The sequence below is a fragment of the Mugil cephalus genome, chromosome 15 (genome assembly GCF_022458985.1).
Source record: "Mugil cephalus isolate CIBA_MC_2020 chromosome 15, CIBA_Mcephalus_1.1, whole genome shotgun sequence".
NCBI classification, from domain to species: Eukaryota; Metazoa; Chordata; class Actinopteri; order Mugiliformes; family Mugilidae; genus Mugil; species Mugil cephalus.
In genome coordinates this window covers 5,008,215-5,026,254 of record NC_061784.1, presented here as the reverse complement: position 1 = coordinate 5,026,254, position 18,040 = coordinate 5,008,215, and the positions used below count along the sequence as shown (strand labels likewise).

At 39.3% G+C, this 18,040-nt stretch overlaps 2 protein-coding genes across 2 annotated transcripts; one reads left to right on the top strand and one right to left on the bottom strand.

The window, feature by feature from the left end:
- The first annotated feature begins 4,505 nt into the window (after positions 1-4,505).
- cldn7b (claudin 7b) lies at positions 4,506-8,349 on the top strand. The gene is made up of 4 exons (XM_047606589.1): positions 4,506-5,008; positions 6,852-7,016; positions 7,097-7,181; positions 7,381-8,349. Exons 1-4 carry the CDS (start codon positions 4,786-4,788, stop codon positions 7,535-7,537), a joined length of 630 nt encoding a protein of 209 aa, XP_047462545.1. The 5' UTR covers positions 4,506-4,785; the 3' UTR covers positions 7,538-8,349.
- A 2,309-nt stretch (positions 8,350-10,658) lies between these two features.
- npm1a (nucleophosmin 1a) lies at positions 10,659-17,651 on the bottom strand. Its single transcript, XM_047606587.1, has 11 exons — positions 17,484-17,651; positions 16,059-16,138; positions 15,002-15,121; positions 14,714-14,807; positions 14,477-14,592; positions 14,324-14,376; positions 12,941-12,995; positions 12,771-12,851; positions 12,555-12,659; positions 12,359-12,433; positions 10,659-11,747 (listed from the first exon to the last, which is right to left on the bottom strand). The coding sequence occupies exons 1-11, from the start codon at positions 17,530-17,532 to the stop codon at positions 11,697-11,699; spliced, it is 879 nt and encodes a 292-aa protein (XP_047462543.1). The 5' UTR covers positions 17,533-17,651; the 3' UTR covers positions 10,659-11,696.
- Between the last annotated feature and the right edge of the window lie 389 nt (positions 17,652-18,040).

The window sequence follows — 18,040 nt, the reverse complement described above, 5'->3', positions numbered from 1 at the left end:
TAATAACAACAATATAGCATCAAATGGATGGAAAGCAATCATGGAATGATTAACAAAGTCAGCGGAAGTGCATGTAGAAGAGGGGAACAAACATAAAGATCCTCTTTATGCGTCAATAATTACTGTCATGAAAAACATATAATGAGAACATTTGGTATTTCGTATTAGGTTCACTAGAGATGTCACATTTTTGTTATTTTAGCCATTTACCAAAACATACCGGATTTAAAATGGTATAATGAATATGGGTTTGAAGTGGCAACACTCAGTTTGAAAACATTCACACCTAAACTGAAAGAAAGTATCTGTGATTACAATCATTTGTATAGGCAGGCGCCATTTTGCAAGCTCATATTTGGACATTTGACTCAAAATCTGTGTTGTGGACACGCTCTGTGGTATACGCTCTCACTGTTTCATCATCAGTCAAGCAGGCTGAACATTTGTCTGTCTTCAAGTGTGACTCTGCCATGTGAAACTGTTGCTGTGAATCCACAACATGTGTTTTAAAGCTCTCAATGTAAGTGGAATATTTTGGTTAAGTTAGCCACCAGACTTTGACCCGATCAAGCATGCAATTCACTTAGGGCAGATAGGTAAACAATCTAATATAGAGACCTGGCAAACAATTGAAAAAAGAAAAAGAAAAAAAGGAGTATTTTTTTTATTTGTCCAATTATTTTTGAAGCCCTGACAGCAGTGGACTATGTATTATTAATGGTCGTGGTTCCTACGCCTTTCCTCCGATTTGAATACCCTCAAACTGAATCTGAAAATCTGCACTTTAAGTTCATATTCAGCACATGTAACTTCACAACAAAGACTGTGTCAGTATTCAAACATATGTGGACCTAATGCTGACTATAGACATTTGTTTTGATTTGATTTTCTGGACGGTTGAACAGTGCCTTCTTAAACGTTACTGAAATGTGATGATTGAGATCTACAGAATCACAGCCAGCTTAGCCACATAATGAATAAATCCAAAGCAGCAGCTAGAATAAAACTATGGCGCCCAATCTTTATACTATGTAACAGTTCCTACTGCTGTGTGAAATGTGGATGCGAAATGAGAATGTATGCTGATTACAGGGAAGTACGAACTGGCAAACAAGGTCGTAATGGTCCAAGAAAGAGCTTGAATGTACAGTACAAAGAAGGCACTCCTTTCATTTGTATGAGGTCCTTTTGTTTGTTTTGAAAAGACACGTATGCCACTTTGTTTGCAGAGGTTGACTTAATGGCCGTTTATGGCTTGGTTTTATATGCATAACAGCCAATAGATGGCAACATTGAGCTTTGTAGCTGTGTTTATGAGATCAAGCATTGACGCAACCATACCTCCTCTTTCCTGATCCTTAAAATGATGGTGCAACATACCCACTCAGAGTTAAAGGATTACAGAGAGTCACAAATCAGTCTCAAAGTTATACCAGCCACCTGGGTATAAGAAGCAATTAACTAGACAAAATTCATGACTCAAAATATCAAAGGTATGTCATAGGGAAATTTTTCAGGTAATTACTTATTTTTGATTAAAGGTTTAGAGAGGAAACTCGTTAATGTATGAATGATTTCATGAAGTTTCAGTTTTCAGTTACCGCAGTTGCACTGCCCTAAAAAGAAGAAGGTATATCAATAATAAAAAGTGTAACTTCCCCTCTGTTTTTGGAGGCTAGGTCCATATCAGAGTCTTTAACACAGTACAAAACATACAAAATCAATCTTCAGTTAACAGTGGTAAAGGGCCTGGAGTTATCTTTCAGATCAGTGTAAATAAAATGTTGACACAGATAAAATGGACACACCCTGTAAGGCACAATAAGCGCCCTAAAATAGTTCCTTTTGATGTCTGTCTGTTTTTCTTCAAATGAGTCACTGGCCTTGTCCAGAAACTTATGACAAGTCAAAAGTATTTACTAGATACTTTCCTTCAATCTCTGTGATGACTCAGACAGCTACGATTGGTATCAATCTGAAAGATGCCAGTATTGCTCAAGTATCATAACAATGATGAAACATACTTTACATGTGGTTAACATGCAGTCTGGTAAAAGTATGAATGAGAAATTCACACGCTTGCGTAAAACTTGATTCTGCATGCAAATGTTGATTTTGGTTATATCTGGTGTTTTCTAAGAATTGTTGTGACACCAGGAGGAGCTTAAAAAACCGGTCAGACCAGTGAAGCAACAGAAGCAACTCCCACTGTAACTTTCAAGTCACATTGTTATTTACCATGGAATAAAGCCAAAATATAACCACTAAGCATTCACCCAGATAAATTATCCAGCAAAACAGTCAGAGAAACCCTGCTATGGAGTTAAAGACTTTGTCTGTTAAATAAAAACTGACACTGGCACATCTGTGAATTCATATCCTGCTCTTGTGTTGTTGTAATGTATTGCCCAGAGCAAAGTGTCATCTAAAAACAATATTTCGCTTGGGGCAAATAACACTTTCAGGTCTGAGCTACCTCCTGGGTTAGCTATTAGATCTTCAACCGTTTGTCAAAAGGAAAGCTTATTCGGAAAAGAAATTCCCAGAACTGTTATGTTTGACTGAGGTTGGTATTTGTGGTTATGCCTTTACATGCCCATACATAAAGACACAATAGAAAACGCGCCCAAAAGACAGTCTACAAAACTGATAAACTGATAAACAACATATAAAAATCTTTCTCTCTCTCTCTCTCTGTCTCTCTATCTCTCTCAGAAAGGAACGCTCTATTTTATTTCCATTTGTTTATCTCAACAGTCCAAAAGAATAGCTCACAGGGAAGTGGCAGTCACAAACATGATAATAAATGGAATCAGTGCGTTCAGAGCTTTATTGATCCGTGAGTCTAATGTGAAGCAGCATCAGGCTTTGTTCAACCCACAACAAACAGTAAAATCAGTTCCTGCTAAGTTGATAACAAGTAACAGTTTTGTTGAAGGTAGGGCTGTATGTATTTATTAGTAAATGGATGTGTGGTATGTTGTTATCAAAACATGCTCCTTCACTATACAACACTCATATCTACCACTGCTATTTTAATGGATTCACCTGGGAGTGGATTCAGCCCCAGAGGCCACGAGACACTCCTGCTGCCATTTGTTGACTTTCCTGGTTTCAAATCCTCAACTGCAGTCAGTTACATGATCCTGCCAGTGGATCAACAGACAAACATCGTCCAGAGACCCATTTAATGCGTCCTATAACTGAAGCGCCCATGCTTAATCTAAAAAATAATTTAATGTATGATTATCAATTGTGCTTTTTGTAAATGTACATACAAGCACACTGTGTGACATTCGCATTAAATATGACTAAGACAAACCTTATGTGCTTTGAGCTTCCTGGATTACTTATTAGACCTTCACCGTTTGCCTGTGTGACAAAAGGAAGGTGTGAACTGATAAGACGTTCTTGGAAATTGTATTATGGTGACGGTTATGCCCATATATGTACACATAATTATGAAGAAGTAAAGACAGAATACAAACTAAAGCTAGAGACTGGCCACAACACGGAACGAGCCTCAGCCGTGAAGCTCAAAGGGAAGTGTCAGTTTCTTTCACTTTACATTTCATAAAAGGTGGGAAAGGAATGTGTTCTGTTCATCGGAAGCTAACACTCAGGCCGCAACAGAGTCAGGCATCATCTGACTCGAACAACAGCTGGACCAAGCCCTTCACGATTCCAGGAAACCCTGGCGCATAGACTGGAAAACAGATGTGTGAAAAACTAAATGGAATGTGTTCAAAATGAACAGATACTGCAACATATATGCTAAACATGACCCATTTTTTGTCTAATGTCTTACTTATTTATTTATTTGTTTTTGACACAAAGATTATATTAAAATGTATAATGATGAATTAACACTATGGGGAAAATGTGTATACATGTCCATTTCTGGACACCAGTAATGTGTACATATGATAAGGTAAATTAATTACCTTATTATTATTATTGACATTTTGGGCTTCCACTTCGAAAATCCTTATTGAAACTGTTATGAGGCTTTGATTTGATATTTAGATTTTAGATAATCTAACATATTGGCGTAATTCATGTGTCATTGGAGACATATGTCTGCTGGCTAAATTAGTTATATTATTATTGCAAAATATTACCACATTGTTGCAAGACACTGTTTATTTTTAAAAAAACGCTGACCAGGCAGTGCCACGTGATTCTGACTATTTCTGTCTTTGAAATGATCAAGTCAGAAATATTTCAGACTGAAATTACATATTAAGTCCAGACTTCTAATTTATCAAAAAATATGGTGCAGGTTGATGGGGGTGTTAAAGTTTTTGTTTCTTTCACTGCTTTTTCAGTTGAGAAGCAGAACGTTGTTATGCTAGTCATCAAGGTAAATAGAAATATTTCCACCGCACAGGAAGCACTGACATCACGAAACTAAGGTGCTCGCTGCGCGGCGGATGAGTCGAAACTGCGTGCGCGTCCCCGCCCACCTGCGAGAGAAACCGCCTAAAAAAGCTCGCTCCCGCTGTCCCCTCCTCAGTCAAGGTGCGGCAGAGGAACAGGTGTGCAACAAGGACCCCAGAGACTTGATAAATTCAAACAGAACCACTGTCGGCTTGAATATCAACAGACATCGGAGGAATATCCGCATAGATAATAAAAGAGGAGCTCACTTTTGGAAAGCGAACTTTGTTTTAAGAAACTATATTGTAAGGTGAGCGGGGGACCCGTACCGTCGCAGCAGGTGGACGTCGTCTTTTGTTGATTCGAAGTCAACTCGTCGAAGAAAAAGAAGGTCAAGAAATAGAAATGGCCAACTCGAGTCTTCAGATCTTGGGCTTCGCCCTGGCTCTTTTGGGCGTCATTGGACTGATAATTGGTACCATTTTGCCCCAGTGGAAGATGTCCGCTTATGTCGGGGACAACATCATCACAGCGGTGGCCATGTATGAAGGACTGTGGATGTCCTGTGCGTTCCAGAGCACAGGCCAGATCCAGTGCAAAGTGTACGACTCAATCCTGCAGCTCAACAGTAAGTGGCATTTTAAGCAGTTGTCCTTTTGAACACAGTACATTTTTAAATACTTGAAACGAAAGTGTTCGTTTCTCAATAGTCCTTTAAAAGGCTAACCCTGTTATTTGCGCTCAAACTTTAACAAAAGTAGACTACTTATGTTAAAATCAGTGTATACTTTTATTTTGTTTATTTTTTTAAGTATACCGTTAATATGCGGCCGGAAATTATGTAACATTGTCATGCACCTGCTGGAATACAAGTTTGTCCTACGGCCATTTTTCTTTTTTTCTTCTTGGCTAAGATTCCCGTAAACTGGGCTAACCGGTTTTTATCAACTTGTCAACCGCCATTTTGCCGTCTCTAGTTTGGATCCCATTGAGTGGCCTACTCTACTAATACTCTTTGTATTGCAGTATTGCAGTCAAATTTTTGAAATTCTTACTCTTTTGCCTCTTGATAGGCGACAATGTGTGTTTTACTCCCACATCTCGGCAATGATTAGCCTTCAGCCATTGTCCTGGTAAAACTTCCTCCTCCTCCCCCTCCCCATCCTCCCCGGGTGAAACTCCCCATAGAGTTGCACTTGCCTTACACAGCAGATGTAGTTACAGTTTAAACAACGCCTGTATGAACAACTGTTTAGTCAACAGGTCCAAATACCAACCTCACAACCCCCATTCCTGTATATGGCCTGGGCCCAAAAATCCATATAATTAACACCCTAAACAATGTTGCTCCACTTCCTAGCTGCAGAATAGTAGAGGCAGTTCAGTGTTGTGATAAAATCGGTAGTGATGTCATCCTTCTCCAGAAAAACAAAATAAAGAAGCCTGGACGTTGGTCTGAAATCATCAAACTTTTATTGTTGTAATTGTCTTTATGAGTCTAACCTGTCGTAAATGGCTGGCTAAATAGGTCAATGGTAGCGCTGCAATTTCAAATTCAGTTCAAGGATGCGGTGCCCTGAAGCGTGAAACGCCTGAATAGCAAAACGAGGGAACTTTAGAGCCGTAGGTTATTTGTCGGCCTAAAAGTTCAGGAACCGGCTACTATTATCAGTTATTATTTTAACTTAGTTATTTTTTTGTGTGTGTTTGTTTTTACTTATCAAAACTTGATAAAATATCTGTAGCACAATGTGACTTATTGCCTCTTCAAACATGAACACCAACCAACTCTGATAAACATTGTGTGATTAAAGCTGTGGTTAGATAAGGAGGAAGCGAATAAATAAATTGTCATTATTCAGAAATGCCTCCTCAAAATCTGCTAACACGCCTGGAAAAGGTTGACAACTAGAGTCGGAGGTGGCGCTTTTATTTTTAGCCACATTTCTGACTTTTCCGACGGCCCTTTTAAACCATTAGACATCTACCTGCTGTAAAGGTGGGCCGTTGAGTGCCTGGAATTGGGAGTGTCTTCTGCATAATGAAACCTGAAACCTGGTCAGACCTGTTTGGGGTTTGCACGCACGCACGCACGCCCACTCACTTACTACCCCAACCCCCTCCAGAGCGTCTTTGGTCTTCCGGTTAGAGCCAGTTTGTGTAGTGCGTTGTTACAGGGAGCGGCAGTGACACAAGAGACAGAGGCTGCTCTGTTGCTCATGAACAGTTTTTTTTTTTTTTTTTTTTTTTTCCTCGGCATATCTTGGATGTGAAACATATAAAACCACCTGTGCAACAATGAGTTTAACCTTCATAAAAGAGATCTACACTTTATATGTTGTTGTACTTTTGTTTTACAACCCATAAAGCCTGTACTTTCTTGCCACACCTTATTCATATACTCCAACTGTTGACGAATGGTAATTGTTTCAATGGCTGACGGTTTAACCTGGTCCTGTTCTCTTAACCAGGTGCCCTCCAGGCAACTCGCGCCCTTATGATTGTGAGTATCATCGTAACATTGGCTGGCCTGGGCGTTGCCTGCATGGGAATGAAGTGCACCAACTGTGGAGGAGATGACAAAGTGCGCAAAAGCCGCATTGCTATGACTGGAGGAATCATCATCTTGATTGGAGGTGAGAGGCCGGATGGTTTTTGCAGTAGTTTTCTCTTTTTTCACAACAGTTTTAGTGATCTTTACTTTACTCTCCCACAGCTTTGTGTTCCGTTGTTGCCTGCTCTTGGTACGCTCACGACATCATCCAAGCCTTCTACAACCCTTTCACCCCCGTCAACACCAAGTAAGTACACGAGAACTGAAGCTGAAAACTTCAGGCACGTTTTTCAAAGAGTCAAGGGGAAATGTAAAACGGTGATCTGCAAGCTGTACTTTTGATATTGAATCAAATTTGCATTGCAAAGCAGTACTGGGTATTTTTAGTATTATTCTCCCTTGATAATGTTTATTGTTTTGACTAACTGTACCTTCTCCTTCTAAAGGTATGAGTTCGGTTCTGCCATCTTCATTGCCTGGGCTGGAGCTTTCCTGGCTGTAGTCGGAGGTGCCATGCTGGCAGCATCCTGCCCGAAAAGCAAGCCATCACCAAAGTATCCCATCTCCAACAGACCCCCAAGCAGCAGCAAGGAATACGTTTGAGGCTGAAGGAACACTTTGACATTCTTGCTAGTTGAGTTCAGAGATTCAAGCATTTGAAAAAAAATGTATCCCAGGAGGCAATCAGTACCTGTGTATTTTTTTTATTATTATTTTTGTTTCTACGGGGATACCCAGTCATGTTACTGTAATATTATTATTTCAGCAAACTCATTAAAGTTTTAAGTAACAGTTTACTTATAAGAAAGACCTTACTGGCCCTGCCATGTCTAGAACTGAAGCCAGTGCTTGCTTATGTAATGTGTAATATACTATCTACATAGCTGACACCTGTAAAGCACTAAGTTAAAGTACTTTGTGTGTTTCAACATGCCGAATGGTGCAGTCCATTCAGATGTACAGTGTAGGGAGCATGATTTGAATGCACTGAATAGAAATGACACATGGCAATGGGTGCGTTTTGAACCCATTTTACAGCTGTGTAGGCCGAACACTTAACAGCTGACTTCAAAAGCAGTTCACTACCATTATTTCCACGTATTTGTGCCTTATTTAAACAAACACAAAAAAATCATCCAGTAGCCCTGCAGATGTTTTTCAGGTGCCAGAGTTAAACTGTAACTTTAAATGGAAAATATACTGATTTCTCTAACTCAGATTGCCAATATTTTTTGCTGACCGACAAATGTTGTGACCTGTTTGTTGGTTTGCTCTGTTTGTGTGAATGGGCTTGACTTGTACATGTTGTTTTTCTAGTTGCAATAGCTGTTGCACTCGTCAAATATTCAGTTTTTTAAAAACTTTTTAAATTGTGATTTGTTTGTGTTGTACATAAAATAAATGTGGAAAATCTACTGCGTCTGCCTTGTGGAAGTACTGTGAATAGAAAACTGTTCACAACGCACCTTTTTCACACGCAATGCAGCTTAAAGTGCCTCATGAATGTGTAAAACATACATTTTTAAACAGGGAAGTAAATAAGATAATCCTTTAAGGAGACCTTTATTTTTTTCTTCAGAGGAGTGTGGGGCATTATAGAGAATCCTTAAGATTTAAATCATCCTTTTTGTCCTTGAAGTGGTGCACCAATCTATATATACATAATTATGGAGCCTTTAATACACACTATATACAGTTCACATTTAGAGATGTTGCTGCACAAACATGAGACTTTCATACTGAACCAGGAATCAAACATCACCCGCGCCACACTCTGGCTCGCCCTCTCTCTGGCTGGAAGCCATCTTCCTCCAGGTGAATGAGTACACAAAACATAATGGCCAACAAAATGAAAGTTGCTTTGCTTTCATTGCCACCTTGTGGTGCAACACGCTATTGGCCATGAAAATGATAGAAGTTGCCATGGCTGTGCCGTCTGCATGTGTTTTAACTGGTTACACTATATATGATATATGAAAACCGCCTCTTCACCTGAACTCCCTTAATTTTCCTCTCTCTTTTTACAGTGTCTCATCTCCCTTCACTTTGTCACGACCTCCTCTGAGCTTATGATTTATAAGAGCCCACAGTGTCGCGCTCTAGTTCTCCTTTTTTGTCTGTTCCCATTCTGCCTGCCATTCTCTGGTCATTTCTCCTTCCTCCCTGCAGGCCAGACCATAAAACTAACAATCATTTCACTTCCACAGAAGTGGCCAAATCTTCTGAATCCACTCTGCCTCTGTCCTACAAACTCACTGAAAGGAAATGAGGAAGAATGACAATTATCTTCTACCGCAAGATTTCACATATGCATTTCTGTTCAGTGATCATTTCCCCTCTCTGCTCTTTACTGAAGAGATCGTAGAACTCCTTTCGTCTTTGGGCTGGAATTTAAGTTGACTTTAAATAACTTTAAATAACAACATCCGCCTACGTCAGGTGATCACAACATAGACCTCTGAGCTACTGAAACATGATAATGCTCAAATCTTTATGACCTTGACTGCATGTACTTCGGCACCATCTTATTACCATGTACCCAGACAGTTGTTGCATAGACACACACCTACACTAGTTCTTGAATGACTGTGACTCCCAAGCAAAAGACTTTGGCTTTTTTACGCTGAAGTTGCATACGCGCCACATACCACGAAGCACATGGCAAAATACTGTACGCAGTCTTACAATAGCTGAACCTCTTGAGGTTACATCATCAGAAAACTGTTCAAATAAATGATTCATTCAAGAACGTTCACGCAACGTGAATGGAAAACAACCAGGCCCACCCTGAAGGTTGAGTCTGAAAACGTATTCCTCAAGAAAAAGGCAGCAAGGGGAGCTAGATGAAACGGATCCTGCTTACAGACACGGTCGACACAGTACGTGTTCCACACACGGGAACAAAAGCAGCCTCACCGGCGGCTACAGTCAAAAAGAAGGCTCGCGATTCTTTTGTCAGATGACTGCATGCCCTTTAAAAAACGCATTTGATCAAGGGTCACAAAACATCACCCTCGCTCTACGAACAATAGCGGGAACAAACAGCATCACAGAATTCTGTGATTCTGTGTAGCTTTCATTAATGCAAAGTAGGAGCACGGATCACAGTGGTGACATGATTTCATCTTTACGCTGATGATTTTGATAGAATGTTATATAGAGAGACACGCACTGGAGGGTGCATCACCACGAGAAACAGTGAAATGTGGTCCGACCTGACAGACCAGTAGTTCAAAGTGCATCAGTCTGCTTTGTACCAGGTCACACAACTGCACCTCTGTCCACTGCTGTGAGACGAGGCACTGATCCACGGGGTCCTCCCCTCACAGCCTGCAGGACTCGCTGCCTTGGTACTGGACACCACAGGAGTCGGGTTAATGTGTTAGCAACCTACACAATATCATGATGTTATGGCTGATGAGTGTAAAGCAGGAACAATATATTTTCCCCATTATGGAAAAGACAATGGATTTCCATGACACCTAAATATGAAGCTTCACTTCTTAAACACACTGGGAAGGAATAATACTTTCATTCATACAGTTCAGAAGAGAAGACTGGTTTATTATTCAGAGCTGTTAACACCTAGGACTTGATTTTGGCTCCTGCCTCAAATTATGAGTCTCAGTCTTTGAAAATGTTTCACAGAATATAAAGGAAAGGCTAAATACAGTATTTATCGTCAGCTATTATAACTGCAAGGAAACGGAACAATGACAACAGATCCACATCTTTGTTTTTATTTAATCATTTTTTGGGAAGTCCATTCAAACCCACGGCATATTTAAAGTCATAAAAACTGACGAGATGTTTCTAGACAACATGGAATGCTCTTCCGCTTGAACAGGCCTCATGCACCAACATTTACGCATTTAATACAACTTGAACTACTCACAAGAATTTGCAGCTTCTCGAAAACAGGTCGGAAATTTTTAAGGAACAATCACAAAACTCACTCGCAAATTCCTTCATGCGTGCGGGTCACTCGAGGCATTCGGAGCCTTAGGCCTACAGGACTGTCAGTAGTCATAGCAACACAAGGCAAACAGATCCCCCAACAGAGTTGAAATATGTCAGGCGCTTCACTTCAACGGTAATGCAGCTTTTTGCTCAATACCCAATTGTTGATTATATTTTTTGTTCTTTCCCGGACGGTAAAATACAAGAAAATCTTGAATTCTGAAACAATATTACATACAATGTTTAGTGGGATTATGATATCTGTAATCTCACATTAGCATGAACATTCAAGGAAAAAAAAAAAAGTGCCAAGTGTTTATGTTCTTGATGGTACCAAATCTAGATCAGGATTACTAGGGATGGCAAAAATGCATTACCAAAGCTGGACTATGGGAAGCAATAGATTATGCTTTGGTTGAAACTCATTTGAAGGTTTTATGTCTTAAGCGTGTGTTATGATGGGTGTATATACTGTTGCTATGAGACCAAATCAGATTTTACAGTTGATGCAAAAAAAAAAAAAAAAAACAAAGAAATCGGCTAGCGAGAATTTTATTTACAGTGATCTAAGACCGTTCTTATAGGGTTTATTCAACAAACCAAATAATTTCTCTGTACTAATGAGAAGGCGATGCATGGTTATTATCCACCACCGCCTCTCCAGTCTCCTCACTGAGGAGAGCAGGCCAAGTTGGACTAGACTGAAGTGATTTTATGACAAGTGTGAGGCACTGAGTTTGGGTTTGAGAGGTGCTATGGGCAAAAACGAGCCATAAAAAGAGATAAAACTACAGAGTGGGAGTTATTTAGCATCCTTCAGAGTCTGTCTCCACTTCCACAGCTCTGCAATCGCCTAGAACAAAAAAAAATAAAGAGAGCTGGATGTTGGTACTGCAGGATCAAAAACATTTCAAATGTATTATCAGGAAATATCAGCGTAACATGCTTTCAATCCTTCCAGTGAGCTTCAAATTTTGGTTTCATTTCTTCCAAATAAACTGAGGCAGTCATTATTTGAAAACTGGGACTCTGCTGCCCTCTAGTGGTAGTCTCAAAGTCTAACAGCATCTCCTTTTTTCTTCTTATTGGTCTACTTTTAAAGAACATTTAATGCAATCATTCTGCTATACTCATATCTAATAAACACACAAAATGTACAAAGATACACAAATACTAACAATGTAATAATATTTTTTTTCTTTCTAATCTTTAATTTTCTTCATAAAAGGTCAAACTGGATGACCTTTAAGATTGAAAACGTAGTCAACAAATGAGTTTCAGACAACTGAGGTATTAAAAGTATCACCAATTAACAGTAGTTGTACGTTTTCCATTTTGTTCAAACTTTTTTTTTTATATTGCCAATAAACTCCCACAATTAAATGGATTACGTGTCCCAAGCTCATTTTAAATGTCAGCGAGCGTCTGATTAACGAGCACAGGCTCTGTAAATGTGTACTGTACCTTGGGGTCTGAGACTTTATGACCATGCTTCACAAAGTTCTCAAACTTGGGCTGGGCTTTGGGTAATGTTACTCCCTGCGAAAACACAACAGCTTCTATGAGAAAACTTAAATTTTTTTAAGTCGAGTAATGCATCAACTCTTCAAAACAACATCAAACAGTGATGACAAACAGATTTTAAGAGAAGGACACCAACCTTGTTGACTGCCTCCATCATCTTGGCTTTAATCTCAGGAAGAGTCAAGTTTCCTTTGGGTGTTGGTGGGGTTTTAGGCGACTTCTCACCTTTACCTTTAGGGGTCTTTTGAGAACAAAGTTTTGACATTAGGAGCGTGCTAACTTTCAAATGGTAATATGCTGTCTATATGTAATAGTGGTTGTGTAGAGAAGGTTTCTGAAACCCAGTGGTCACCTGGTTTGCGGCTGGAGTGGCGGGTTTAGAACTCTTGCCATTCTGAGCTGGGCCCTTCTGTTTGGATGGCGTTGGTTTGGCCTGTAGCAAACCGGCAGATATTAGTCAGATTACATCTGTCACAAAACATATTAATTCAGCTTACATCATAGTCTAAAATATTTGCTTACCTTAGGAGGTGTTTTTTCCTCCTCACTCTCTTCATCCTCATCATCCTCTTCATCGCTGAAAGAAAGGATTTCATTAATATGGTCATCTTTGTTCTTACAACTGCTTTATCTTCTTAAATGGCTTAAAAATAAACATCCTTGTTATCTGTAATTATGTCAAAAGTATTACTAAGAAGCCAACATTCAAATAGTTGCCTTTAGGGCTAAAACACCACTTCAGTGCCAAAGCAGAACACAGCTGTTAGTTTACAACTCAGATACACAAAGTCTCCTCGGTAACTGCATTCATATTCCCAACTAATAACATATGTGGGGTTTTTTTTGGGGTTTTTTTGGTTGCAGAGGATAAACGCTGCTTGCCTTCCACAGCGTTCCTGCTGCACCGAGCATGTCCTGATTTTCCAAACTGCTGTGTAGGCCAAGGTCATAAGAGAATATGTGCGCATTAATAGAGTGCTAAAAATAATTTCCAGTATTTAAAGAGTTTTTTTAACGTGTTACTATTGCATTTATTTTCAAACCATAGTTTGAACCTGGAACCATATCAGCACCTCTGCTAGATCACTCTTAATGAACCTAAAAGCCTGAAGCATAGTTCAGCGTGTGGAGAACTGCTCTCATGCTTCCAACATAATGTTTCTCACATTGCAAGCTCAGAAAACGAGACGGCATCTAAACAAATATTAAAAACTAGGAACAGTTGAAGCACCTTTCATGATTCAACATAAATCCTATTACCTTTAATGGTATTCAACCAGAAAAACCAGGAGCAGTATCTATTAGAGTCATCTTCACATCAGGTTACTTTTATGTTTTGTGAGGAAAGTTCATTGTAACAAGTCTTGGGTGTATTACAGCACAAAGGCAGGTTATACATCAAGCTAAAACAGAACAGCACTTCCAGGTCACACTGCTATCATCGTTCAAACTGCAGGTAATCAACCACTTCAACACAGGTAACTTGGACATCCCCAGTCCAGTATCTCACATTCTTTGAATAAACTGCTTTAAAGAAGAACCTCTTAGTCCAGTATTCAGCTGTATATACTAACAGCAGTGCACGTTTACTTTATAGATAAAAGTTTCACTTTTAGATCTGTAGTTTTTGTATTCTGTGTTATCATATGTTGTAATAGAGGAGAACAGTGCAGCAGTAGTTGCAGGTATAGTAGTTATTATGGTCTTGTCAGCATAAATGTAACACAGTGGAACTAGAACAAGATTTCACAACCTCAAACTCACAAAAAACACTGGATTGAATGCTAGTGCGTGTGCAGGTAATTCATTGATATATATATATTTTTTAATTATATATGTTAAGAACTAACTAATTTTGACTGTGCTAAGGAATCCATGTTTCAGAAAGGTAAATGAGATACTTACTCATCATCCTCGTCGTCATCATCATCGTCATCCATTTCCATTTTCATTTTTTTCTGGAAAGAATTAAAAATAAAATTTAAAAAATTAAACAAATTATATTGATTTAATCTGTGTCACGTTCCAGCTTCAAACCGAACCGGATATAAAACAAACCTGAGCCTTGACGGATGGAGAAGAAGCAGGTCTTTTCTTGGATTGTTTGACGTCTTCCTCCTCCTCTTCCTCATCGTCGTCATCATCTTCATCAAAAGACTGGTCAGCTTCCATCACTTCAAGAACAAGTTAGACATGTCAGACGAGGCTCTGCTGCATGAACAGTCATACTGGTGTTTTCCAAGGATCAATCATTAAGTGAAAAAACAACGTTATTTTCTTTGGTCAAATACTCACTGACGAGGTGCTGTCCACTGATATGGATGGGACCTGCCCCGGCCTTCAGGCGGAAGACGGCAGGTGGTGTGATGGTGAAACCGCCGAGACAAACCTGTAACGAAGAGGCTCACATTATCCAACCGCCTCATCGCTGGTTCTTAATATTCATGTTACACGGAGCAGAATTTTGAATCATGAATTATCTGAGTGTCAATGAGTAACAATGCCAAGTGGCAGTGGCAGGAAAAAGAGCAGAATGCATTAAGCCTTTGACATGTTTAGAAAGACAAGAAGTGGTTTACTTACACATGGAAGTGTAGAGGGTTTGAGTGTAACAAGTGCCGCCTTGATTTTCTGGCCCTCTGTGTCCTGACCTTCCACCTCCACCATGTGAAGTTCATCCTTTGTGCTGGGGTCAACACAAGCCTAAAGGGACAAGAACAACCACATTTCTACATTGTTTCTTTCTTCTTATTTAGATTAATCTGGTGCACTGCCGTGTTTGTTCCATTTGTTTAAGTCTTTGTAAAATCAGGTTGTGATGGATGAAAACAAAACAGATGAACTTCTGGACTCTGACGACTTCTAAAGGTTTTCATGATTTCACTGCAGCATGAAGCCGTGAATCGGTGTAAGGGTGTGTGGTTTAGCTACCTCTCTTAGACTCGGGCGGATGTTAAACTAGGATTTTCATTTCATTTTGACAGACAGCAAAAAGCAGCTGTACCTGCCAACTCTACTGAGGTTTAGGAGCAGGGGGACTCTAGTCACACGCCCTGAACAGTAGTGTCTGTTAACATCTGTTGCAGCTGAGCAGCTGTTTCCAGCAGATGGATCGAGTTCAGCGACCAGGGTAAATATTATATAAAACTAATATACTGCATTACTCTGTACAAGCCTTTAGATTTTGTTTGGGTTATTGTTAAATAGCAATTCTGAATGATGCCATTTTGCCTTATTGATTATTGACTCTGTTGGTAACCTTAGTTAAGGAAATTATTTAAAATATGCACCACTAAATTAAACCACCAAACAAGCTAATACTAACTTTGTCTGATTCACATTCGGATCCTTTAAACACACATCTGGAAACCATTGTTTACACATTTCCCATCACTTCAATCATGTATTAATGTTTATTCAAATGTCTATCAAACACTGAGCAGCAGTCATGAAATACAATCTGACTTTGTGATTGCACTGCATGGTCCATAATTGCTCCCATGTATTTGTCCGCAACCAGAAGAAGCTTATAGAGAAGAGGACCTGTTGCCAAACTGCCAGTAGGATAAGGAACATAAAGCGTTTTATTATAAAGTGACATATGTCTCTCTTGGTTCAACTTTGATTCCAGGGTTCTTACCATTCTAAGGTCCAGCTGATGCTCCAAGTCGTCATCCTCGGGATTGAATGTCACCTCCTTTCCAGCTTCCAGCACACAGCCTGTTGACAGGATATTTACAAAGAAAAGAAAGAAAGAAAGAAAAAATTAGATTAGATGCAACGTGAAACCTGGAAGCAGACAAAAATCTGGGTTTAAAGTGCTATATTTAAAGTATGCACAAGAGGGAGACATACAGATTACTGACACCAATGGCTCCACATGGTACCTGCAGGAATTCCCCTCAAATAAAGGGGGGGGGGGGGGGGGTGTAGAAAACCCATGTTGATTTTTTTTTTTTAAAAAAGGAAAAAAAAAAGACCCAAGCTAGATAATTTCATTTTAATTACTACGTTTTCCATAGTTAATAACATCACATTTTATTGGACCTAGACTCAAGAGCCCCATGTAAATTTAAATGTAATAGATATTTATTCACATTCGTTATTAATTCGCTAGTATTAATAACGAATAACATTTTAAGTTATTACTGATTACAAATTGTCTGACTAAGAATTGCCTACGGCTGGCACACTAAATGGAAACGATTCCACAGATCACATGTATGAAACGCCTCCCATTGTGTGAATCAATGCAAAATATATGGCTCACATTATTTCTTGTGCGAGTTAAATTCCGCAGCATAACGCTGTATTGACCCGTTTCTTTTCTTTTCTTTTTTTGGTTGGTTGGTTTTGCATTATAACATCTCAATCATATTTAACTCCGCTCGGGAAATGCTGAGGTTATACTGAGTGATGGGACGCAGAAACACCGATGGTTGCTAAGAAACAATTACAGATAGATATGTGTAGTTTTAAAATACACTCAAGTAAAAGCACGTGAACGATTTAGATCGAGGCACCAGAGAATGAATAAATAAATAAATAAATAATAAAAATATCTAAGACATTAGCCAAGCCAGGAGAGGACGTGAACGTGGTCCACATGTGTAACAAGCCACGTTGGGGTGAACGTTACCGGTCCGATGAAAACCGTTACTACAAACTTAATCCTCAAATCTGTCAGTACTTCAGAATATGATGCGAATTAAACTGCAACGTAGTCTCAATCTACAGTTGAAAGAAAAAGACTTAAATATCACGGATGTTCTTAAACCACGGGCGCCGCCATATTGATAGTCAAACACGTGTATGGCGGAGTGCTCGGAAACTGCGCAGCTCACCAGGACTCATTAATGCTCCTCCTGGAAAAACGTTACTGCAACGCATAACGACAGATGATGCACTTTAAATGCCCTCTACCGTCAATAATATGAGAAGCAGAAGGCATTACCTTCCATTAAAGAGAGCCACATGCAGCTGATCAGCCAGATGTATTGACTCTCTCCTGACAGCAGCACAAAGGGAATTGATGTTTAAAACACAAATTGAGAAGTTATCTCACCGTAAAGAAAGGTTTGTGGTGCCATTGGTTCCTCGCTTAAACCGTTCATTTTGGAGAGAAAGTCGCTGACAGCCTGCTGTTTCTGTGCAGTGGAAGAACTACGATTGACTGACTGACTGACCCACTAACAAACGTGCTACTTCGGTTCCTCTCTTCTTCTACGGTGGCCAGGAAAGCAAAAATGAAACACCGCCGCCTACAGGAACACACCGTGTCTAACACTTCTTCAAGGCAAGGGGCTTATTTTTTTCTACACATACTGCGATAATTTAGAAAGTCAGTTTTAAACAGAATTCCAGGAATTTTGTTTCGACGGAGGGCCACAACTTTTCTTTTGGTTATACCCAGATAGACAACAATAGACAATATAATCATTTAGAAGAAAAACTTCATAATAACAGAATAATCTCATTAAAATATTTTCACTGTAATGACTGGCAGTCTTATGTTTGATGTTATGTAAATAACATGTATGTAAGTAACATAATAATAATAATGTAAATAAGCAAATTGAGTGATAAAAGCTTAGATAGTAGAGAGTTTTGCTATATTGCACA